At 37.2% G+C, this 25,859-nt stretch overlaps 1 protein-coding gene across 2 annotated transcripts in view; it reads left to right on the top strand.

Moving 5' to 3' along the window:
- The window catches only part of HERC2 (HECT and RLD domain containing E3 ubiquitin protein ligase 2), a 102,392-nt gene that overhangs the window by 9,518 nt on the left and 67,015 nt on the right, over positions 1 to 25,859 (top strand). For both annotated transcript variants that reach the window (XM_058019240.1, XM_058019241.1), the window contains exons 3-14: positions 1,692 to 1,806; positions 9,464 to 9,601; positions 17,390 to 17,609; positions 19,330 to 19,430; positions 20,178 to 20,334; positions 21,126 to 21,236; positions 21,549 to 21,720; positions 22,295 to 22,468; positions 23,092 to 23,280; positions 23,900 to 24,051; positions 24,889 to 25,046; positions 25,492 to 25,605. In XM_058019240.1, coding sequence (XP_057875223.1) covers positions 1,692 to 1,806; positions 9,464 to 9,601; positions 17,390 to 17,609; positions 19,330 to 19,430; positions 20,178 to 20,334; positions 21,126 to 21,236; positions 21,549 to 21,720; positions 22,295 to 22,468; positions 23,092 to 23,280; positions 23,900 to 24,051; positions 24,889 to 25,046; positions 25,492 to 25,605 — 1,801 coding nt within the window. The remainder of the gene's footprint in view (positions 1 to 1,691; positions 1,807 to 9,463; positions 9,602 to 17,389; positions 17,610 to 19,329; positions 19,431 to 20,177; positions 20,335 to 21,125; positions 21,237 to 21,548; positions 21,721 to 22,294; positions 22,469 to 23,091; positions 23,281 to 23,899; positions 24,052 to 24,888; positions 25,047 to 25,491; positions 25,606 to 25,859) is intronic.

Here is a 25,859-nt window from a genome sequence, read left to right as displayed (position 1 = left end):
TTGCAAAATCTCCTTGTCCTGTGTAACCCTGAGGAACAGGGACTGTACCTTTCAGTAAGGCATGGTCAGAGTTTGATTCTGGTGCTGTTCAATTGATAGATAAGATGAATAACATCCAGCTCACACTGCATGATTCTGCCCTTGATCAGGCAATAGTAAGTGACAGACAAGTACAATGTGTCAACTCATATTTTATGCTGAAAGAGGAATTATGGAAATCATTGATACATGTTGGAGTGTATTTCTGAAGTATGCAATATGAAGTCAAGGAATTACTATGGGCGTTTAATGTATTACAGTGGTGTGAAAGCATGCAACTTGTGTTTTAATTCCTGTTAACTGGGATGAGCTGGATCAGCAAATCTCTGCCCTGCTGGTGGATGAGTCTCTTAAAACCTGTAATCCTTAATCATTACAATGTAATGATTTTATTTTGAACTATTTTCTAGAGACAAGTGGACTTTTGTGTAGTGGTAAATATTTTATGGCAGTTGTTGTAAGCCACATCTTTGTATTACCTCTCAGTTAAAACACTTTGAATTTGGATGTTAGTTACATCACACTAAGATGCTTCTGAATGAGCCTTCAGCAGGTGGTGTTTTTTTTTTTTAATTTTTTTTATGGTATTGTTTGTGGTTTTTTGTTTTTTTAGTGTGGTCCAGTGCGCCACTGTGGTTTGCAGAAAATATTCTGTTTTTCAGTTTTGTGTCCTGCCCTCCTCCCTTACGCTATACAATTGTGAATAACAGCTACAGCCTGGTTATTATGGCATTCCCTTGGGATGTAGATACCTGTTCTGCAGCGTTTTATAAAGCAAACAACAACATCCATAGAAGAGAAGTTGTCCTGCTCATTAGGATTCTCCAAGGGAGATCCAAATTCCTAAGTAATTAGGAGACTTGTGTTACAGCCAGTGCTTTTGTGAGTGGTTCCAGCTAGCAGAGTCTATGTTCTGTTGCCAGTATTTGTGCTCTTGGGCACAGAGTGTGTTGGGAGCTGACCTGGGCTCAGGCAGCCCTTTGCTCTTGCTCTGGGTGTTGCTGGTTTTAGGCTGATCCATTCCATAATCTGCCTCTTCCTGGGAGAGGAGGCATTGGAGCAGTTGGAAGGAGGAGGGAGGGTGGTGAGAGATGCTTTGCACAGCAGGACCAGATTGAACTGGCTGAATTCATTTACAAATCTGTGCCTTGATGTCATCATTCTGGTTAAGATGCCCAGCTCTTCAGCTGCTGGTTGGCGAGGGGACTGTGAGCTTCTGTGTCTTGGGGTTTTATGCAGCTTGACTTTATTTGAATAGCTTTTCTTGAAGAGAAAAAGGACTCCCCACACCCTTTCTCTGCCCCCCAGCCAGTGTCATCTTGAATGGGTGGATAGGTCTGGGGTGACCAAGTCCATGCCTTTAATGAAAACTTGTCACCAAAAAAAAGTTCATTTTTCTGGACTTGAACCTAAAATTTACCATTTTGCACTTTTAACCTGAAAATAGCATAGCTAGACAATCAGAGATTCTGAATATTGTTTTAAATCCTTGATATACACACACACACACAAAATCTCATTTCCAATGAGATGGTACATGTGTTTTCTTTCTTCTGGGATGATGTATAAAGTCAGATGTGTTTTAAGTGTTAGCTTGAGTCACCTTGAGAGAAAAGTGTGTGTAACTGTATGCAATGTATTATTTTTAACAGCTTGCTTTTACACGAGATGGATTGTGTGGCTTGTGGAATGAAATGGTAAAAGATGGAGAGATTGTATATCCTGGAACAGAATTAATACAGAGTGGTGAACTACCTCCAAGAAAAGGTATGAATTTTTAACTTCTTTTAATTTGTTCATTTTTCTCTTTCAGTGTGGTGTTGAAAATGGAGTTCAATTTTCATACTGTCACAAAACTTTTGTTTATCATCTCCTGTCTGTACAATTTGCAGGTGTTAATGTTTTGAATGAAATATGTTTGAAAGTGATTTCTAAAAAATGTATGAAAAGGTAATGTCCAGGCCTCCAAATGAAGACTTAAATCTGTTCCAGCCTTGTGAAATTTAACTTCATAGCTAGGCGTGTTACTATGAGAGAGGCTTGGCAGTGTCTTTTTGTTTGGTATGCTTGGTGTGTTTACAGCTGTAGCCTTTGTTTAAAGGAAGTGCACTAAGGAATGGGATAAAGCTGATACTGCTATTTCTAATTTTGTTTACAGTCTTCAGCAAGTAACTGAAAGGTCAGCTTAAGAACTGTCCACAATCTGCCTGAGAATGTAGTGTGTGGGGTTTTTTTGGGTTTTTTTTTGCCTTTTTTTAAGTTTTCCAATATACTTGAGAGCAGTTATAACACTGCAAATATTGCAAATGGCAGAATAATGCATCTGCTTAGAGAGATTACTTTGGTTGGGGTGGATTTTGTTTTGTGATGGGGTATACTGGAATGGAGTGATTCTGCTCTTGCCTTTTTTTTCATTTTCACCACAAAAGTGGTGCTCTTTTAACTCCGTACCGAACAGAAAATTAAACTGGTCAAAAACTAAAATATTTGTTTCCTGATCTGGCTGAAATGGACTCACCAAGTGGTCAGATAAGTTTTGTCAGTAATTTGTAAAATTCCCAGATAAATGAGGAGATGTGTAGAAATACTGCCTTTGGTAACAGTGAACTATTTTTTTGGCATCTGTTACTTCCTGAATTGTACTGTGGGATAGACATGATATTTCAAACCAGTAATGCTCAATTACTCACGTAGACAATTTTTTCATACCTATAGTATGCCTCCTTTAAAAATAGGAGGAGTGGATGTGTTTTTGACTGGAGGAGGTAATTTTTACAGGAAGTAAGATACAGTAAATAATTTATGAAAGAAGAATGAATTATACATTTACTTATCAAGAGTATGAGCTTTGTAGGTTATTAGTGGCTGCATGCTGTAGTAAAAATCAGGTTATGCTCCTAACTGTTTCAGAGTTAGAAAACTTTTGTCTTCCCTATGCTGCTGGCCCTTTGGAGTGTTGTTGTTGCCACTGGGTGAAAATACAGCTGATCTTATCAGGAAGGCTACTACAAAGCTGCTCATGAAATGAGTGGAGGTAGAGTAATGGTTTGTTCTTTGGGTTGGCTACTGCCATGTGTAGTAACAAAAGGCATTGTAAACTTTTTGCAATAAAGGGAAGTATTACCTCCTAAAGGAATTGTAGGAAATGCTTTCCTGTTTACTGACAGCTCGTGATAGAAGTGTTGTGGTGGTTGTGGGAAAACAATTCAACACACTGTGCTTTCATGTAGAAGGAGGATAACAAACATCTGTAGTACTGAAGGGTATTATTTATATATATATATAAAAATTATATATTATATATAAAAAATATATAACATATATATTATTTATATATAAATAAATAACTATATATATATAGTTATTTATTTATATATGTTTTAATATATATATTAAAATATACATAATCTAGATTTTTATTAGCCATATAAATGATATAATGTGTATTTTTTTTCATGGCTTAGCAAAATTATCTTTTTCTGCTGGATACTTACACATTGCTTTTTAGAGTTGTACCTGTGCTAGTCCTTGACAGAAAACTGTTCTTCCAATATCTTTATAGCTAAGTAGCTGCAGAGAATTGAGATTTTTAGTTACTTATGGTGCTTTAGTGCTTTTAGTAATTCTGAGAAAGCTTATAGAGAGATGTTGTAGTATAATTGTTTTTAATTTTCAGGGTAATCCTTGAAATATCAGCTAGGAAAATGCAATCTGTCACTTCTGATGCAAAATATAGACAGCAGTATAAAATAAAAATCCAGAAGTGCTAAGTCAATCGTCTGTGACTTCATGTTTGTCCACCCTTAGGACACTTGTTCTGAACAATGATGAGAATTTATTTTTTAATGCCAGCTGTGTGTACACATCTCAGAAAGTTCAAGAAGTGTTGATTGAGAGAAAAATTGTAGAACACTGTTATTTAAAAATACAGAGTTTCTGACACTTCACTGTATAAATAAGGCTTTTATGTTATGCTAAAATGTCCAAGCTGTGATGAGGCTTTTGAAAGCTTTTTCATGTACATAGTGGTGAAGACAGACTGCCACTTCTTGTTTCCAGTACTGTATTGTGGTGGGTTGACCTTAGCCAGGTGCTCACCCTTCCAGCTCCTTGCCTGCTGCCCCTCCTCCATGAGAGGTGGAAATAAAATATTAAAATAAATATAAAAATATAAATATAAAAGCTTGGGAGTTGAGATAAAGCCAGGGAGATCACTTACCTGTTACTGTTGTGGGAAAAATTAATTTAGTTTATTTTAGTGCCAATTAAGATAGTGCCAACTAAAATAAACACTAAAATTGTATGGTGAGTAACAAAGGTAAAAACTGAAATGCCACCTTCCACTTGTCTTTGCTTCTGGAGGAGTTTAGTGTAGGTATTACACAGCACAGATCACACCTGTTCCTTTCCACAGTTGGAGGGTGTATGTCCTTCTACATATCTCTTGAAACACTGCAGTAGTTTGGAGATTTAAATAACAGCTTTTTTTTGTGCTTTTAGCTCTTAGGATTAATGTATGAACTGTGTTTCAGTGAAGTTGGTCTTCATAAATGCTGTTGTGTTGGCCTACAGGATTCTGAAATACAGCTGTCTTGCTTACCAGGCTTGAGGGGAAAAAAGGGCTATTTTAGGTCACTGTCAATCAGGTTGTATGTTTGATCATGGAAGCAGAAAAATTGATGGTCAGTTTGCACCTCTGAACTTGCATCTTAAGTTGAGTTTAATGAAATTAAAAATCTAAAGTATTTACAACTGTTTAGTTGGTACTTACTTTTCTGCATAAATGATCTGCAAATATAATTCAAGACGAGAGGGAAAAGTACACACAAGTAATGAAATTTGTATAAAACCCAGTGGTTTCATATTAAAAGCAATATAGAGTAATGTCAATATTCAGAGTTTGCTGCTAAATTGACTAATCTGGAGATGAACAAGAGAGATTGCTGTATGTAATCCCTTCTATTCAGTCTTTTTTAAGAAGTTTTGATTTAAGCCCATACACACACACACACATATACATATATAAATATATTTCTTCACTAGTGCTGTAGCTCTCTGTTGATGCTGACTGGACTGTTCAGAAGAGGCACTTCATGCTGTCAGTGGTTATTAGCAGTGGCAGCAGACTGGAAGAACATGCTATTGATGGCAAAAACCATTCCTTTTCCCTCTAGGAAGAATATAAAAGTAGTACATTTTTTTTTTCTCCTGTTAGCAAGAATGTTTGGTTAGGAATAAGGTCTTTGTTTTGAATTCGTGGCACTTTAAAAAAAACATGTTTGATAAATGTGTTCAGCAGAATGTGTTTGTGTGTTTCCAAGTACCATCTGAGGACACAGCTGTGACAGTAGTGATGTCCAAATACAGGTGCACTTTTAGCATGGCCTGTATTTCAGAGAAAATCAGGCTGCCCTCAGGATATTTGGATTAGATTAATACCTTGTATGCTTCAATCTGTGTTCTGAAAATAATAAAAAGTATCAAATAATATTATTCTCACTAAATTTTCAAGTTAGAGAACTGTTACTGTAAAATTTTAAGACATAGCAGTCTCTTTAAGACACACAAGTCTCTTTTGTGGCTTGCTAATTTTTATTTATTTTTGATTCCTCAGGCTTCATAGGTGGAAGATTCTGTTTCAATTAGCTGTTTTCAGTTCCAGAACAAAACCAGAAAATTGTCAGCTTCATACATCTGTCCTGCCTTTGGTAAACACTGTGGGCTTCCTCTTCTGTTCCCCCTTTCCTGAAAGTTGGACTTTCTCTGCCTGTTGCCTCTAAATACACAAACCTCATGCAGTGTTGCACCTGCAGGCAGGTTAAATGAAGTCCAAATGCCACAAGCAATTCCAGAGAGGCTGGCAGGAACAAAATATTTATGACAAGAATAAGAGCATGTGGGAATTGGTTATGGTGGCTGCTGTGCAAACCACGTTATAAATCAGACTAGCAGTGTGTAGGGATGTCGGCTGGCTCCTGCTTTGAGCCTTCTTTTTTTTTGTGCAAGGGAGAACTTGTTGAAAGTGAGAAGTGGCACTTTTCTCTTCTGCTTCCCCTGAGCCAGCTGGGGGCTGTACACAGAGACTCAAGAATTCAGTGCTCAGCTGTGGATTTTCATACTCTGCAGGATAGGGAAGTCTGTAGTCACTCTGTTGGACAGCTTGACTTCAGAAGTGTAGCATGCTCTATTGTCAATTCAAACAATAATTTAATGCATTAAAAAATAGCGTACAGGGAAGAAAAGAAACTTTATTTCTGATTAGGATTAGGAGATCAAATCTTATCATCTGACTTAGAAGGCTGTATAAATATGGTTTGCAAATGGTAAAGCAGATCTTTCCCTCACAAATAACAAGTATCAATTTTGTATATGTAGGTGTGTATATATATATGTGTGTGTGTGTAAAACATCAAGGATTTTTGACAGAAAATATATTGCAGCTGAAACATTTCCTGGATCTGGGACTACCAAATAGTGGTTTAGGATGGTTATAAAACACAGCCCTTTTCTAAAGCACTCTGTGTGACTTTTTGCCCTGTCAACATCTGTAGGGGAGCTGTTGCAGGCTTTCTCTTGCCACGGAGGGATTCCCAACTACATGAGTTCATTGGCATTTCAGAGCAGCACAAGACCATACTAGAACAGGTGGTGGAGGCCGCTATGCAGTGTCAGGTTTTTTCCCTCATTGATTATGAAATGTAAGTTCCATTTTTAGTGCTTCCTTTTTATGCTCTGTTTATACCAGATTAGGCCATGGCTGTGCAAGATAGTGCACACATGGTGAGCTGCTGTGCTTTGGTTTGGGAGCTCATTTCTAGCTGAGGAGGGTTACTTCAGTTGCTCAGTTCTGAGTGCTGGCTGTGCCTGCCTGCCTCACTTTAGAGGTATAAGGCTGTATACTAAAACATAATAAAGGGAAAAGTCTTTCAGAGAGATGTTATGTTGCTTCCCCCACCACAATATTCACAAAATTAAGTTAAATCATACTGACACACTGCACTGTATTTTTGAATGCATTGTTTGCAAAATTGTCTTGTTACTTTGGTCCATTCTGGTTTAGCTCAAGATATTTCTCCTCCCTGCCCCTCTTTCTGAAAAATCTTTGGGTCTTCCTGTTTAAATATCTTTAATGAAGCATAACAGAACTTCCATAATTATGATGTCTGTGTTGTTGCTTTCAGTCTAGACTGATACCAGCTTTGTCTGTTATGTGGCAAGTAGTTTTTTTGCAAGTTTAGTGAACTGTCTTTGTGGAACAATTTGACAAGGTCTTTTAATGTGATTTTTAGCTCATTTCCTTCCCACTTTTTCTCTCATTGCTCCTCTTCCTGGTTCATACAGACAATTGAGAAAGAAATCCTCCTGTGGATTTATGTGCCAGGGTTGTTTTTATTCCATACAAAGATTGAGTTCCCACCTGGATTGGGATCTTCTCTATTTGCAGTGAGGAGTTTGGTTAAATGACTAAGTTTGTAGCCCTTGGTTGTCATCCTTTGCCAAGGATCTGTTGAAAAGCATAACAAGTTCTCCTACATCTGCCTGTAAATTGTGTCTTGGCACAGCATCCTTCTACCCACTAACTAAAAGTCCAGACCCTGCAAAGTGTGTCCCTAGATGTGTGGGTGAGTGGAGAAACAGTGAGATTTATGGTGTTACTGTGGAAGTATTCTGAGCCACTGGGGCTGAGCAGGGTCCTTCAGTACTTTTCATGTTATTCTCCTGTGCCTCTGAAAAGAAACAGCTGGATTGAATCACATTTTGGACATTGTTATCAAACTGGTGACTCACAGGCTGTTCTGTTTGAGGGACACGGTTGGATTCTCTGTTTGCCACTTACAAGAAGTATATCCAAATTGCATTTTCCTGTTCTCAAGTGACTTTGCTATCTCTTCCTTGGCCCACAATCTCAGCTCCATCATGGGTACTGCAATTATGCCTCCTTTCCTTTTTTCCTGCCCTTCAGTCTTCATCTTCCACCTCCTAAACACCTGTCAGTTATAGGTCAGGAAACAGCTTTAATTTAAAATTTGGGTAATTAAGGTGGCACAAAAGAACTTTATTTTGGGAGGTCTTATTGTCTCCAGTTAAAAAAAAAAAACAAAAAAAACCAACTTAACAAAGAGGCAATCACAGATCCAGTTCCAGCCAGATTAAGCATTAATTTTCTGTTAGGCCAGATGGAAAGAATAGTTGAATGTTCTTGTACGTTGTGATAGGTGCATTTTGTACATTCTGAGGTAATGAGAGCCTTTGATCTCATTCCATGAGTGTGAGGCAGGCTGCAGTCAGATGTTCCATGTCTGGCTACTGATGTAAACCTCTTGCTTATTATTTTCTTCTGATATATGCTGGTACAAATGTATTATTTTGGTGGGGTATGTGGGATGAGAAAGGAAAAAAGACAAAATAATAGTGATTATCTGTCATGTTGTGGCTGGGACATTTAGGGAGGGAGTCTCTGGACTAGACTGGCAGATAGGAATGAAGGATGGATCAGTTCTAGGAGCCAGGTAAAAAAGGCTGGAACTAAACTCTTCATAGGCAAATTTCAAATGCTGGACTTGAGAAATTTTGAGCAGTATGGTTTGAAAAGAGTGTCAGGATGAGGAAAGTGGCTGGCCATTTGTCCCTCAGTTGCAAGGCAATCTTATGCATTGAGCTGACTGGAGGTATGGATATGGAAATCCCATGTCCCAGTATAAATAAAGAGAAACTTCCAGCTGTCTAGTTCTACTCCATTTAGAAAATTGAGACTTTCAGGCAGCCTTTGATTACAGAGATAAGTGACTAATGTCTGTGTTCTGACTTTGTGAAAGAAGTCTCAAAAGGATTGCACATGATGTTTTGTTGCTTGGGCAGAAAATGGTGGTATTATTTTCAGTACTTGCCAGTTACTAAGATGCTAGATGTTTTACAGATGTTGACATACTGCTGCATAAAAGTAGTGTAAATGCCAATGTGTAGCTCTCCTTGATTTTGAAATACAGGCTATTGCTGTCTTTTTTTTATTCTTGCAAACAGAATATAAAACCAAGTAAATGCTACAGCAATACAGATAGCTGGGAGCACAGTCTGACTTCAAGTGCCTTCTTTGCAGTACTGTGTATTGCAAATCCTCTGCAATTCTTACATGACGGTACCTATATTAAATGTTCATCATGCTGAGGAGGTTACAGAGGTGATTTCTGGATTGCAAGGTCACTGTCTTATGAAATGCAACGTGAGACCCAGCACCTGTGACAGTTAACCTGGTAAAATATAACTTCAACTTCCCCCACCATGTTCTCTTAATGGTAGACAACATTTCTATAAGCTTGTGGACTGGGGATTTCACCTGTATATTTCTAATCTAGACCTGAATTCCAACCTGACTTGAAGGTAGCTTAACTGGTCTTTTTTCCTCCCTCCCTTTTGTTTTCTTTAGATGATAGCACTGAATGCCAAACTGCATCAAAGAAAGAAGAGCAGAACGACAAAGAAAAGAAAGATGAAGAAGAGACTCCACTGCCCACCTACAGGGCCAAATCGATTGTTGAGAGTTGGGTGTGGGGTAAACAACCAGGTATCACAGCTGTTTTGGTCATTTTCACTGACATCATGTATTCTGTATACATCAGGAAGTGTTTGTATCAAATGTTCTTGCTGACATCTACATCTGTTAGATTAGTGAAATAAGTTGGATACATGGTTTAACTGTGACTGAAATTAGACATTTGCTGTAATTAATTTCAAGTTTAATTAGACTCTTGACTTGAAGAGTCAATTTGTCCCTTTCAGGCTGCTTGAAGGAGTGATAGACCAGCTTGAAATAAATGAAGTAACCCAGTGAAAAGTTCCAATGTCTTCAGAATATTTCTTTTCAGTTGCAGACATTATAAAGAAATTTCTTTGTTTCTGAAGCCTGAATTTTCTGCAGGCAGTAATGGTTTAATGGGTGATTTTTCTCTTTGGTTTCATGGTCTGGTAGATAGGTTTGTGTGAATCATGGGAGGAAGGCTGAAATGGTTAGTTCAGTTAACTGTTTGTCCTGACCTTTGCTGACAGTAATTGCACCTGTGGTGGCAGTGGAACAGCAGTTTGTGTGTTCACATCTTTGTGTGGAGGTCCATAAAGTACTGCTTTTGATACTGAAGCCATTTGAGGTTTGTGGCTGTTTGCTACTCTAGAGCAGCAGTTTATTGTCTAAAATTGTCCATGTTTAAAAATAGCAGATCAGAAGAAGCCTCAGTTCAGTAGTTTATTTTACAGTTCCTGGTACATGATATTGCCTGATTCAGATGTTGGCATGTACAAACTTCAGAGACATCTGTTGTGTCACTTTTCCTTTCCCCTTACCCAGAAGCACTTGAGGATCCCTGGGAAAAGTATTATCTCTCCAGTGCCAGAATCTGCATCTGTGTAGCTGTGTTTGCTGGGGGAGATACTTGTTTCTGATGAGCCACAGGTCAGCTGCCAGGCTGCTGTCCTCTGCTCTGTGCCAGCCTGCTTGCTCCCTTTCCTTGAGGACAGGAGGGCAGATGGATTTGCTGTCACTCTGGTAGTAGGACAGAATCTTGCAGTATATCAGGAATGACAAGAATTGCCACTACAGTGGAAGAGGGAGTGAGAATTGAAGGTGCTGTAGAGATGTGAGCTGAAGGTCACATTTTTTATGTCTTATATTCTTATTTAATGCGTGTTGCTGAAAAGTAAAATAAAACTGTTTTACAGAATAGTAAGCTAAATGTCAAAGATCTTAACAAATTTCTTCCAGCTGAAAGTTTTAAATTCACCCTCCAATTTGGTCTTTAAGCTCACCCTCCAATTATTTTTTTAAAAAGTGAAGAAGCAGTTTTTCAAAATAAAAAGGATATTTGTGTGTTTGGAGCTTTCAGAAAGAAACAGCTTTCTGTCTTGTAGTTACTTTTAATACTTCTATATAGTATGGTTTGCCACATGTATGGATTCTTGTTCTAGAAATAACATGTGAAGACGTTATAATTTGTCAGAAATAAATTTTTATTCCTTGACTTCAAGCACAAGTTACCATTTGTGCTTGAAGTTTGTATCACCTAGCTGTGATAAAAATCCCTAAACAGTGTTAGGGGCACACTTGTGGTTTATTTATACAATAAACGCATTTATTGTATAAATAAACCACAAGTGGGGCTTTTGTTCATGACTGGAGGTTAACTTGTAAATTTTTGTTTTGCATTTGTCAGAAATATAGCTAATAGCTGCCTTTAGAGCCATCCTAATTGTGGCTTGGTAATTAATTTTGAAAAAGCTACAGCATCCGTTCCATTTTGATTCTTCCTGTTAATGTTTCATAAAATGAGAACTGTTTTAAGCATTTCTTCTATTATACTTTGAAAAATGAACTTCTTAACATTTCCTTGTCAAATCCATGAGGGAACTTCTTAAAAGGAGAGTTATTTCTTAAATATATCATTGCTGATCAAGTAAGAATTAAAGACTTACTATGTCTTCATTTACAGTTTTATATTCCTTTACAAGTAAGGTATAACTCAGAGGTGGAGATTTAAAGTTATGTTACAAAAAGAACTGAAGAGGCATTTAAAGGCAGTGTTTCAGGTCAATACACTGAAGTGTTTCTGCTGAGTTGAATGATTTACAGCCTTACATTATGAAAATAGTAACTAGATATTGGACACTGTATGTTTGAGAGGTGCTGTAATGCAATCTTATTTTGCCAAGTGTGGGGTATCTTGGTGTTGAACTTGAGCAGGCTAATCTAGGTCAGTGGGCCTTGTGACACCCTCCCCATGAGGGCTGGGAGGTTGTGGGAGCACAGAGGGAAACCTGCTCATGAAATGTGCTGAGGAGCAGTACTTCGTGTGCCCCTCAACTCCGTGCTTGTTTTGTCATCCTGGCACAAGTTCAGAGAAACAAAATGCTTTCTCTAGGTCTCATTTATGCTGAGATCACTGTGCTGTCAGTACAGGGCAAAGATATCACAGTGGTTTTCTTTTTTTCTTATTTTTTGTGACAATCCTACTATTCCAAGAACTGTAAGAATACATAAGATAATAATAAATACATGTGTAAGTCATTTTTTGACTTTTAAGGTGGGTTTTTTCTCTCTCTTTTGCATCTTAGTGTTCTTCTATTTCATATGCAGCTCTTTTGTGATACCACTGTTAAACTATTCCTTTTTTAGATGAATGCTCCCTTGAAATATCTTCTGCCTGTTGTATTCATACCAGGTTGAGTACATTCATAAAGAAGTTCCTCTGATTCTTCCTAAAAATCCTTGTTTACTACTTTCTTCTTCTTTTTTTTTCAGTTTTCTTTTCTGAAGATCTTTCAGGTTTTAACATCTTACATGATCTGAGGTCCAGGTGTTCAGCCCTAGGTATGGGGAAAAAAAAAGAGGAAACTCTTTGAAGTGGTTGTTCAAAGCCTGCAGAAAATATAGCAGTATTTCATCTTCTTGGGCTTCTTTTTCTTAGTCATAATATGCTTAAGGTTGGCTATATTGAGCATACTTTTTTCAGTGTTGCACCTTACTTTTCTGATATTGTTAGTGCAATATCCCCAAGATTGCACCAGGAAATGCTTTATGGGCACTACTGAAGAGGCAAGGTTAAAATTAACCATGTGACTTCAGTGAGCTTGTTGAGATACTTGTCATTACCCAGTGCACTTGTGTTCCTGCATTTGTGTTGTGAGAGGAGATAGGCAGGACTTCCATCCTGTAAGGGGCTTTTAGTTACACAATGAAATCTAAATTTACACTGTGTTCAGAAGTAATAAAAAAGTAGTCATGACATTGAAAAAACCCTTCTTGTAGCCTTTTTTATTGAGATACTTTTGGCTTTTATCAAATTTCTTGGTTCATACTTTCAAGTGCAGATGCTTTACAATTGATTTACACATGTGTTAGTGTATTTTTTACACACAGACAGGAATTTAAATTCTGTGCATGAGTATTAGGGCATCAATTTAAACAAGTTTTGCTGTAAAACTTTGAAAATCATAGAATTGTAGAATATGCTGAGTTGGAAGGGACCCATGAGGATCATTGAGTCCAACTCTTGGCCCTGCCCAAGTCACCCCAATAAGTCACACCATGTGCCTGAGAGCATTGTCCAAACACTGCTACTCACTGTGACCACTTCCCTGAGGAACTGCAGTGCCCAACCACCCTCTGAGTGAAAAACTTTTTCCTGAAATCCAACCCAAACCTCCCCTGCCTCAGCTTTGTGCCATACCCTTGAGTCCTGTCACTGGTCACAAGAGTGAAGGACAGGTACCTACCCCTTCACTTCCCCTAACAAAGATGTTGAAGATCACAATGAGGTCTCCCCTCATTCTCCTCCAGGCTTAACAAACCACATGTTCTCAGGTCCTTCTCATAAGGCTTCAGACACTTCACTTTCTTTCTCCTATTGAATACTAATAAGGTGAACTTTTATGTTGTTCGTCTTTTGAACAGGGGAGCAGAAAGCTAAAAGCTAAATAACCTTTAGGCATTTTAGTCTTTGTTGGTACAAAATAACTTTGAAAGCCTATTTTGGTTTTGTTTCTGAAGGAAATTGTGTGTATGTGATGGCATTTTTATCCTTCTCTCTAACTTTTTGCTCATTCTAGAGGTTTGAAGGGTTGTTAGAAGCCTGTTAAGCCAAGCCAACTGCATCCTTTATCTCCTCGTTGTCCATTGGGAATAGTTTGTAGTGGAAGGGGAAAGAGAAGACAAAATATGAAATTCTCTAGGAAATTAGAGCACATTAGTTCTGCTGGTGACAGGAATGTGTACTCATTATAACAGTAGATTCATGCCAAATTCTGCTTGAAATGTGTTTCCAAGTCTGAAATCTCTCCACACTGTAACATCTATATTTGCTGTTACTGAAGTTTGTGAATCAAACTGCAAACATTTCAGCCTGATATTGGCATTTTTAAGATGCCTAATTTATCTTTCACAAGCAGGTAGTGTTCCCTAAAAGAGCTAATGAAATGAGTGTTAAAAACCACCTAGCATGTTAAGTTATCTCTTTGTTCTGCTCAAACAGGAGCATACTGCCTTTGGACATACTACCTGCCTTAGGGCTAGTGTCAGAGATGGTTTGAGAAGCTGCTCTCTTCAGCTGTTTGTTTTGTTCAAATATCTGAATAGCACCACTTCTTAACTCTCTTCTGTCAGATAGGCTGGATTGAACAATTCCTGTGTTTTTCCTTCTAATGCAGGGAACTTTGGGCAGGAGGAATTAGGAAGTGAAAATGTGTAGTTGTGTTGTTTGCTGAGAGGAGGGAGAGATGTGATGAATTTTAACAGAAGAGGGTAATACCCTTGCCTAGCTCTACTGCAGCCAGCAACATACCTGACTGTAGCTTCTAGTTAACAAGTATTCTGCTAATGGTGGTTTGAGAAATCAAACTGGTGTGGTATGACTCCAGCTCCTACAATGCAGGTGCAGAATAGGTAAATAATGTGTCTGCCTTTCACAGAATAACTGACAAAGCATAGGATGGCTGGCATCAAGGGCTGGTGTAGTGACATAGGAACAGTTTTGTTTTAAGAGTTCCCTGTAACCTTCTCAGATGAAATCTGAATCGTTACTATTAATAAGCTATTCTCTCATTTGACTGTTCAGTCCATCAGTAACAAGTGTTGCTCACATTTGAAGGTTTATTGAAATGAGTTTCACTGCTTTGATTCCCAGATATGTTTAAATCTTTTGAAAGCTTAACTAATTTTTTTGTAAAGATAAATTTACTTATTGTGGAATAAGAGAAGATTTAAAGTGAGAAAGTGTATAGATATATCTCACTTAAAATAGTGTTGCTTTTAATAAAACAAGACAGTCCTTGGTTCAGTTTTTAGATGTCTGAGTTATAAGGATACTATTACCTGTTCCAGCCTTTACTACACTTTGTATATGAACTTTGTTTTGCCTTCTTGAAATACTAAAGAAAGTTTTTATAAAGTATTTGTGAGCAGAATATTTTAATTTTGGTAGAAAGCCTTCCTAAAATTGTAGCCATTTTTAACTGTGGAGACACATCCTTCTCCCCCAGCTTTCTTAACCTCGCCTGGGTCTGAGGTCATTGAAACATGTCAAATTCTGAACCTTAACAAGGCAATTCTGCTGGCAAGAAATGTATCTTTGTTAATTTATGTAATACCTGGATGTCATTGTGGCTGAGTGAAAGTGGTTGGAAAGGTTTGCAGTTGCAGACTTTCAGGGAAAGTTCCTTGTGAAGTAATTGCTGGAGGATTGGAGAGTAGGTGGTCTCTGCTTGTACTAAGTGTTTCTTTCTAGTAGTCCCCATGATGGATTTCTCATTAGTGTGTTGTTTTGAAACAAAGTGCTTTTTCACTTTAATCTTCAACTTCAGGAGCATATTTAGAGAGTTTCCACAATTAGGTAACTTGCCAGGCAGGAATGAAGGACAAACAAATGCTGTAGCTCTGTATTACTTGACAGATTCCTGAATCTATCACCCAGTGCTTGTTTTCTGTAGCACCAAACATAGAATCTTTTCCTCAAACACAACTGTTAAAGTGCCTTCTTTTTTCTTCATTGACTATTTCTTTACTTTTCCTATGGATATGACACCATAATTTGGGAATTTAATATGCAGGATAAAATTATTTGTTGAAACAGTGTTAAGCAAAGTCTCTTTGTGAAGAGGAGAGCATGGTCATTTTGTACTTTGGTGTTATAGCCTGCTGATATTTTAGAGAGTGATAGGTCTTCAGTGTTCAGGAAGAGAAGAAAAAAGTCCTGACTTATGTCTTTGAATGGCTTGCCTAGAGGGATCATGAAAATGGGATGTCAGTATTGACTATGTTCTGTTGTGGTACACTGTGAGGTGTTTTTTTTGTGTGTTTTTGCTCTGTGCTACACAGTTGTTTGGGAAATTTTGTAGAGCGAAAATTAAGTGTGATGTGGCTTTTTATAAAATTTCTTGTTGATTTTGTCATATTTCTTGTTGTTTGAGTCAGGATGTTTAATTGTTGCTGTCACTTCTATCTGAGAGGTCTAGACTGCAAGGAATATTTTTTAATCTTTCTTTCCTGCTGAAAAAAATAAGTCCCTCATAGTCAGGTGGAAAGATGTGAGCTGCCTAGGGGAAGGAATCTAACACATTATGAAATGGTGAAAGGTGAGTAGCAATGTTGAAAGCAGGCTGGGATGCTGCCTGACAGCAAACCCTAAGTGACTGTGCAGTGTGATCCAGTGGCAGGAAGAGTTGCTTGAATTCTTTCCTGGGTACACAAAGATGGGGACAAAATTTTGCAATACTTTTTACAGCTGCAGTTGCAAAAGAAGTTTTATACCTCCTTAGATTAAAACCTTTAACCATGGAGACTACCTTAAAAGTGTCTAAATTTCTATAGTTAGGAGGCACTTGTTCCAAAAACAATGTTGATTTTGTATGGTTTTGGGTTTGGTTTTTTTATAATTATTTTGAAATGTGTCCATCTTCTCACATTGTTACATATATGCAGACATATGGGTTTTTTTCATACCCCTAGTCAGGTGTCATTTAAAACAAAGATACTTCTGTGTAGCTGCCAGGCAACAAATGTGGTTGGCTTAGGGACAAGTATAGTAATGCAGTGCAGAGCAGAGTGGGGTTGCTCAGTGACCAGACTGTTAATGAAGGGACAGAAAAGAACTCCTTTAGGAATGTACATTGTTGGTGTTTGTCTTAGGAATTAAAGCTACAGAGTATATAAAAATACAGTTTCCAAATTTTTATTTTAGAGTGTTTTTTTGTTGTAGTTGTTTTTGACACTGTACTTGCCACCATCAGTTATTAGATTAATAAGACTTTGGGCTGTTGCATACTTGCTGTGGTGAAGAGAAAGAATAATTAATATTCTAGCATTGGTACATAAGTGAGATCTTTTATTTGCTAATTGCAATTGAAAGCATCTTATGTTATTTATGGTGTTGTTTCAGAGGCATAGCAGGTCTTGGCAATGATCCTAGAGCTTCTGTGAGCAGTTTTATAACTTCTGGGAAACTTTAGATAATATGTAAAATGAAAGCATATTCTTGTGGGGACTTGAAAGGGACTTGCCTGCACTTAAGAGAAGTCTGACTCTGAGGTTGCATGATGATAAGAAGTTGCTGCCTAACTTGTTTTTTTGAAAGGCGTAAAACATTTCCTGATGTTTTAATTTCAGACATGAAATATGAAGGTTTAGATATATTTAGTTTTGATGATAACTGTGTTTAAACACCTGTTTTATTTATGTCATACCATGTGCATTAAATATAGAAATGGGGAGTTCCACTGTGTTCAGACTTCTGGTCAATTTACAATTTTCAGTTTGTCTTTATTTTTCCTGATACTGTATATAACAAAGATGATATTTCTCTCTGCTTCTCAGATGTGAATGAACTGAAGGAATGCCTCCAGGTACTAGTAAAGGAACAGCAGACTCTGGCCACACAATCTGCAACAACAGCTCTCTCAGCTATGAGGCTAAAGCAGAGGCTGGTCATCCTGGAACGATATTTCATTGCTCTGAACAGAGCAGTTCTTCAGGAGAACATCAAAGTGAAGTGGAAAAGCAGTAGTGTTCCTCTGCCTGCTGTGGATAAGAAAAGGTAATAACATGTGCATGAACAAGTTGATCCATTAGAAAAGCCATAGAAAGGTTATCAACCTGTCTGTGGGGGCTTAATGTGATTTATTCCTTCTTGTGGAACATTAATGGTCAAGAAACTTCTTATTTCTTAAGATGGCTTTACCATACTACGTGGTGTTCCCTGCCATCAGTCCTCCTTCTTGCCTGGTGCTTTCTTACAGTCTGTCTCTCTGTGCTAGGAGGTTTTTATTGTAATACATTGCTGTAGATATTAAACTTTGAGCTATAAGAATACATTTATTGAAGTATTTCTTTTGTTCTGCTCAGCTAGAAAGTATGGAGAAGCCTGTTTCAGAAATGGTGCTAATGGAAATTACATTGTTTGAATAACAATATATTTTTTGTCAATAGTTGCTCAGTTAAATAGTTGCTCAGCTCACATAAATGAAAAAATACAAATACCTAAAAGCAGAACATAGAACCTTAGCTTGGGTGAGAAATGATGTAATTGTGCATTTTATATGCAACTATTTAATACAAATACAAAAAAGGCTGAACACAGTTTTCCTTAGTTTGAGTGAGAAATGATGTAATTATACATTTTATATGCAACTGTTTCAAGAGAAGTAACTGAGTGAGGAACCATCTGATTACTTTTCATGTCTGGATAGCTGTCTAGACCTAAAAATAGAAAAATCTATCAGATAAGGCATTAAATAAAGTGTTCAGTAGCAGTCTGACAGAACAAGCAATTTGTCTAGGGAAATTTTTGTTAGATTGAATCTCTAGATTCAGATATGAAAGGAGAATGTAAGCAGATATCACAACTAGTTATTATGGAATTGGAGTTCTGACAAGGATATCTTTGAATAGACTGTTCCCTTGAATTTTTTTTCAGCTCTGATTAAAAAGAGCACTGATATGTTTAAGTTATTAGATTGCTAAAAATGCAAGTATAGGTTTTGAAAAAGTCCTAGGCTGTTCACTTTTGTTGTAATCTCAAAACAAAACAAACTAGACTTGGTGGTTCAGTGTTGGAAGTGGTGGGGAATCTCTTGTTGCTGGCTACAAAGGGGAGCTTGCTTAAATTAGTTTGATTGTCTGTGTGAGAAGTTAACAAAGTGAATGTGAGTCCAGTGAATATTACCAAAAGTTGAAGCGATCTCTCTTCCTTACACACACAAGTACAGAAACTGCAAAGAGATTTTTGGCATTGAGACTTTGAATAGAAAGATAAGCAATGGCAAAATGGGTGGAACTAATTATCAATAATAAAAGATTAATTTTAAGAAGTCTGTAAGCTTAGATTGTGCAGTCCAAACTAACTAACAATATACACTTGCCAAGTAGATAATTAGTACATGAAGTGCCTTATATTTGTGTATTTTGAGTAAAGCTTCATCATTTCACGTTGAGTAACTATGGGCATTTTTTTGGTGGCAGTCCATTATGCTGGTCTGGTTTATGTTTTCTTCTGTGAAGCTTTTTGATTTGGACATTGAATTGTTTCTTTGAAGTGGTTGAAGTTGAATTTTGGTTGCTGACATTTTGATGTTGTTCACCTTGTTTCTCAAGGCACAGCTATGATTCTCTACAAATAAAAATTGTATCATTGTATGTGCATGTATATGGCTAAATTGTAAAATCATTGAATATATGTTATAAAAAATAATCATAGCATAAATATATATTATTGTAATACAAGTTTATTGAAACTATTCATACATAATTTTATTTAGCTCAAGACCTGTGGGCAAAGGTGTGGAAGGACTTGCACGTGTTGGATCCCGAGCAGCACTTTCATTTGCATTTGCTTTTCTTCGTAGAGCCTGGAGATCAGGTAGGTCTGCTCTTGAGCATTTTGCATATATATTTCATTTGAAGCCATGTGACTCATTAAAGTGTCTATATCTGTGTTAAATATTGGCATAGAACTATGAATTTGTGAATGATGGATTTGCATAATTGCACTTATGTGGTATTATGCCCAGCAATGTTGTTGTTGATCAAAGCCACACAAGCCAGTATGAATGTTGGGTTTTTCTGGGCTGTTTTATGCTGAGGAAAGTAAGTTGGGATTTCATGAAATACATGGGTTTTTAGTGCTAGATTTCAGAAAAGTTAGATTTATTCTTCAGACAAGGTCAAGCCACTGTATTATTACATGATAGCAGCAGCTTAGAAAAAGCTTTGAATGTGAAGCTTGTGTTTAGTTGGTGTACTTGTCAGCTATTGTCAAATTGCAGAGGTTGGCAGAATTGTCACCTGTGCCACTAGACCTGCCTGCCTCAGTCTGCACCATTTGGTCAGATGGCAGGTGTGGGCTTACTTCAGCCAGCCCTAGTTCTCCTCTTTTCTCAGTGGCTGCATAGTGAAATCAGCTGATTTGGGTTTTTACCTTTCTGAATTTTTTTTTCTTTGGGGAAAATTTCTTCAGAATCTTGCAGTCAAATGTTCATGTGAAAATTGAGAACTTTGTGTGTAGGAAGTAAGTTGTATTGAAAAAAGCTCCATAAAATATGGTGTACAGCCATTTCTCTAACTTCTGTGAAGGTGGGAATGTAACTGCTCTTGCTGTGTTCCTTAGGTGAAGATGCAGACTTGTGCAGTGAATTGTTACAGGAATCACTTGATGCACTGCGAGCTCTACCAGAGGCATCCCTTTTTGATGAAGGGACTGTGTCTTCTGTGTGGCTGGAAGTGGTAGAAAGAGCTACTAAATTCCTAAGGTCTGTTGTGACTGGGTAAGTTTCTTTTTTTGAGCTGTTAAGTGGCAAACTTGCATCTCTCAGAAGCTGGGGGTATAAACATAGTGATTTATAGAAAATTTGAGAGATTTCCTTCCTTTTACAATGTAGTTATACAAGCAAGCAAAAAATTAATGAACTATTAAAATGCTGCTCTGTAAACATGATTTAATGATTTTAGCTGCTTAAGAAAAATCTGAATTGGTATATTCTGAATGACTGCAAAAATTTAGCAAAACAATTGTGTTTTACTAATGTAAATATATCTGCAGAAGAATGCTTTGGTAATGCTATGTATGTGCACTCTTAACTGTGCCTTTCAAGTATAGTAAAATAATACAGATTTTTGTGCTTGAGGGAAAATGCACTCATGTTGGACTTGGAATAGTCCTCTGCTTTTCCCTGTTATTTAAGTAGGCTTCAAGTTATTACCTTTTTACAGTAGTTACTAGAAGTTACTATGTCTTTTCAATACTGGAACTAAGTCCTTAAGGTGAATATCATAAAACACATTTGAATTTCACCTGTGAAAAATGTTTTTCATATTCTTAGCACGTTTAATAGAACTGTAGATAGATAGTGAAGCTTGGGGTGTTGTAAAGCCTAGCTGTCCCTTTAAAATTTGATCTAGTTTGGAATGTGTGGGCTTTTCTTCTCAGCTGTTTTCATCACCCCTTTGATATTTTCCTGTAAGTTCTGTAGTGGTTCTTGGGTGCTGTAGATGCTTTTGGTAAGCAATTGTGTATTATTTCCTGTTGGTTAATGTATATTGTTTGACTTTTAAATAGAGATGTGCATGGAGCTCCCAGTACCAAGGGGCCAGGAAACATTCCTTTGCAAGACCAGCACTTGGCACTTGCCATATTGCTTGAACTGGCAGTGCAGAGGGGTACACTAAGGTGAGAAGCATGAGCACTCTGATTTTTAGCCATCACTGTTGGAAAGGGCTGACATGCTTCAGTTTTCATTAATTTAGGTTTAATGTAATAATTGTAGTTCATATGCACTTTTTTACTAAAGCAATGGTGATTGAGACCTAATGTTATCTAGACTGCAAAATCGATTTTTTATGTTAATGATCTGTTTAAAACAGAAAGCCCTGACATCCAATTTTGCTAAACTTCAAAATGTAGAGATTGAATTGTATGGATAACCTAACCCAATGGTTTTAGGAATGCTTATTAATAGAAAATGTTGATTCCCTCTTTCAGCCAAATGTTGTCTGCAGTTATGTTGCTGCTTCAACTGTGGGATAACGGAACGAGGGAAACGGATAATGAGCGATCTGCACAGGGAACAAGTGCACCCCTTCTGCCTTTGCTACAAAGGTTTCAGAGTATAATATGTAATAAAGACATGCCCAACACTGAGGAAGAGATTCAGGTACTTATTCTTGGTTTATTTAAAAGGGGCATTATGTTGGAATGAAATTTCATTTGCCTACCTAAAATAATCATAAAGTTATCCGAACAAAGTTGTTGGTGGTGTTTTCCATGTAAGGTGCATATACACCATGGTTGTTTGGTTTTCATGTTGAGCACTTGAGTTTCTTGAGGTAGGGGGAGGAATGTTACAGCATGATTAGAGGTAAGCATTGTGTTTTGTAGTTAATGATGATGTGATAATGAACTTGGATGTGGCTAACTTTTCTGCATATTTGGATTCTGCATATTTATTTTGTGTTTAAAATTAATTCAACTATGACTCTTTGTCATAGCTATTAACTGAGGTTGATAAAACAATCAATTCTATTATGCTTGTAACTTTCTATTATATACATAATCTGGCTATTTTGTCAACATTCATGTTTCAGATTTTTCTCTAATGTGAAAAAAAGATGTAGAGAGTTAATTCTTTTTCTCTTACACTTGTGCAGATAGTCATTCTATCTAAACTTTATTCTGTACTCTCAGATATACCTTGAATGTTTTTCTGACAGCTCTTTTCTCTTTTCCAGCTCCTGACTTACCCTCTAAGTCCCAATGAAAGTTTTCTGAGGTATCTGACTTTGCCACAGGACAATGAGCTGGCCATTGATCTGAGACAAACAGCTGTGGTGATCATGGCCCATTTGGACCGCCTTGCCACCCCTTGTATGCCTCCACAGTGTAGCTCTCCTACATCTCATAAGGTAATTTTTGCAATATCAAATACCGTAAGATGTTTTCCCTAAAAGCATCACTGAATTTCAGAATGCAAGGAAAACAGCTCCTAAGATCCTTTCTGATTTTCACAACATAACCTTGAGTTCTGAAATTTGTCTTACTTGGGTAACTTTTATTGCCCTTAACTTTTATCAGCCCTTTTTGCGTGAGCCTTGGAGTGCAGTTTTATGGTTTATGAACCATTCTTTCTTACCACACTATGGCTAATTCTGTCATATTTTGAGCTGTTGTTGTGTTTCTTAGAGTAAATTCTCAAGACCAGACTTTATAAATGTTGGAGGTCTGATTTACTAGAAAAATAAAAGAAAGAAAAAGATAAACGCCAAACTTTCCAACCTGAAAAATCTCTGAATCTCTTACCATAGCCACTTATTGCTCATTTAGTACCAGTCTGAACTGAATATGATGCATGCAAGTCTTTATTTTTGGTATCTTCTAATTAGGTAGGTTTTATTGACCATTGGAAAGAATGACAGTCTCAGATTTGGACACAATTGGTATATTAAGTTTTAAAAAATAATTTGCTCTGTGGATTTTATTAAGCTGTGTATGTCAAAATTTAGTACTGACAGAATTTCTTATTTCCTAGGGATCACTGCAAGAGGTCATTGCTTGGGGATTAATAGGTTGGAAGTACTATGCTAATGTGAGTGGTCCAATTCAGTGTGAAGGACTGGCCAACCTTGGTGTTGTGCAGGTTGCTTGTGCAGAGAAACGTTTTCTGATATTATCTAGAAATGGAAGAGTTTATACACAAGCATATAACAGCGACACTCTGGTGAGAGTTTTTTACGTGTTTTTAAAAATTTGTTCTGTATTACTTCATAAGTTTCCTCTGCTAAATATTTACAATTTCTTAGGAGAGTAGATGGAGGCATGCTGATTTTTTGTGAGCTTTCTGTAGTGTTGTATTTGAACTTTCAGAAATAGTGGGGTTTGTCTCCTGGGTTGATTAGATGAAAAGCATATGGATTCTGTAGCTTTGATTATGCTAGAGGTTATGGATACTATGATAGTTGTTTTTATTGCTATGCTGGCCTTGGTAACTTCAGAAATTGGAAGATATGAAATGGATTTTGCTTTAGAGATATAACTATGTCCAAGCTGTGTAGTTTCTCAGAGAAAAATACACTGTAAATAGAAGCCTTTGTCACTAAGATGGCCTGTAATGTTAAGATAAACACCATTTTCATATGTACTGAAGACCTGTAAGATTGGAAACAAATAACTTCAAAGCATTGCTTTTGTCATGCTTGACCATTTTTTTCTTCATGCCTTCACTTCATTAATTTGAGAGCCAAGTTTTGATAAAACTGGAAATAGGAAAACTGTACCTAGTTATGTGATGGAAAATGTCAGCAGATTTTGTAAGCATATTGCTTTTGCTTGGTTTACAGGGACCACAGCTGGTGCAGAGTCTAGCTTCCAGAAATATTGTGAAGATAGCAGCACATTCAGATGGGCATCACTATCTGGCTTTGTCAGCAAATGGTGAAGTTTTCTCTTGGGGTTGTGGAGATGGTGGAAGACTAGGTCATGGGGATACAGTGTATGTATTAAAAATAATCATAACATTTATTTGCAAGTATTCTGGATTCTTAGTAAAAATTCTTTTGTTGTGTATATAAGCAATGCTCAGCATTTGACATTTGACTCTGTTACTGAACAAAAATTGCATTCTCCCTGCTTGTTTTCTCTGTCTGGAATATTCCTAGTTGTCTATTGATGTTACTTTCTGAAGTTCTCATAGGTGGAAGGTGTAGTAGTGAGCACTGTTATCAGGCCTTTTATCAATGGTTTTATGAATCCAGAGCACATTTTCTCTGAAACGTTGACTCACATGTTGGAGCAGGGTCATTATTTTTTATGCAGTCATGTTGTACATTACTCCATTTTTCTGGGACATTACTGTCCTGCTTTTGTGTAGAAGCAGTCTTCTACAATGGTATTGTATAGGGGGTGTGTGTCAGTAGATTGTTTAGTTTTGTTTAATTTTAGAGATTTTATGTGTCTTCCCCCAGTGCAGAATTCCCTCTGAGACAAGAGAGACTACACAAAGGTTATCAGTGTCATGAAATTAATTGGTCAGATACAGTACGTAAAGGTAGTATTTTTAGCAATAGACAAATATTTTTTAAGAACATTGCATGAACTCAGTTGAAAACAGAAGTTGCAGTTGTTAGACATTTCTTCAGTGGTTAGTGTAGTATTGTTGAACAATTGGAACTTAATTTTGGCTTTTAGTTCTATTTGTATTTTGTTACTTCAGTCTAATAATAAGGCTTGCAGGTAAAACTGCAGCAATTCTAGCAAGTATGTCTAGCACCTTTTATCACCTACTCATCAAATCACTTTTTGTGAAATATGTCACCTTCTCTTTAAATAGCCCTCTGGAGGAGCCTAAGATGATATCTGCTTTATCTGGGAAGCAAGCTGGCAAACATGTTGTTCATATTGCATGTGGAAGCACCTACAGTGCAGCCATTACTGCTGAGGGAGAGCTCTATACGTGGGGACGAGGAAACTACGGCAGGCTTGGGCATGGTGAGTTAGTTGATAGCTTCAGATAAGTTGTTGAAGAATTTAGTGCCTGTTGCAAATGATCTTGCATCCCACCTAAAGCTGATTTGTGAACATTATCTGGTCTCATGTGAATTGAAATAATTATGGGAGGGATTGTCTCAAACCCATTAAATTCCCTGAGTTATCTGGAAATAAGCAATTGGATGGAGAAGAAAAATCTGCACAATATTCTCTGTTCCTTTCCTCATGAAGCTAAGACTATTTCATGGGTTAAATCCTTGTTGGGTGTCTCTCAAAAACCATGCAGGAGCTTAGTCATTACACTCAAATCTGAAAACAAAACTAAACAATGCTACCCTGCACCCTCACAATAAAACATCCAAAAGCAAAGAAGCAAAAAGTCCAAACAAAAGAGCTTGTAAGGCCTTCTGGGTTTTGCTTCTCACAGAACCACTTTGTTTTGAAGGTTCCAGTGAAGATCAGACCATCCCAATGCTGGTCACGGGGCTGAAAGGACTCAAAGTTATTGATGTGTCGTGTGGGAGTGGAGATGCTCAGACTCTTGCAGTTACTGAAAATGGTTAGTAGCAAAACAGAAGTTAAAATTTTAAGTAAGGTTACCTGTCCTTCCTTTTACTCTGAAGATATTTGTACTGAAGATATTCTTAGATTTCTAGCAGCTTGAATTCTGTAAGAATTTGAAGCTGAAATTCCTTCTGGGGAAAAAAATATGTACATTTATACATTTTGTAGATAATGTTGCAGCAGTATTTCCATGCATAGATATGCAGTATCTTCCTTATGAATATGTAAATATATTGAGTTATGGTGTAT

The sequence above is a fragment of the Melospiza georgiana genome, chromosome 2, assembly GCF_028018845.1.
Source record: "Melospiza georgiana isolate bMelGeo1 chromosome 2, bMelGeo1.pri, whole genome shotgun sequence".
NCBI lineage: Eukaryota > Metazoa > Chordata > Aves > Passeriformes > Passerellidae > Melospiza > Melospiza georgiana.
Note: the sequence above shows the minus strand (reverse complement) of the source record. Positions and strands in the feature narration are given on the sequence as shown.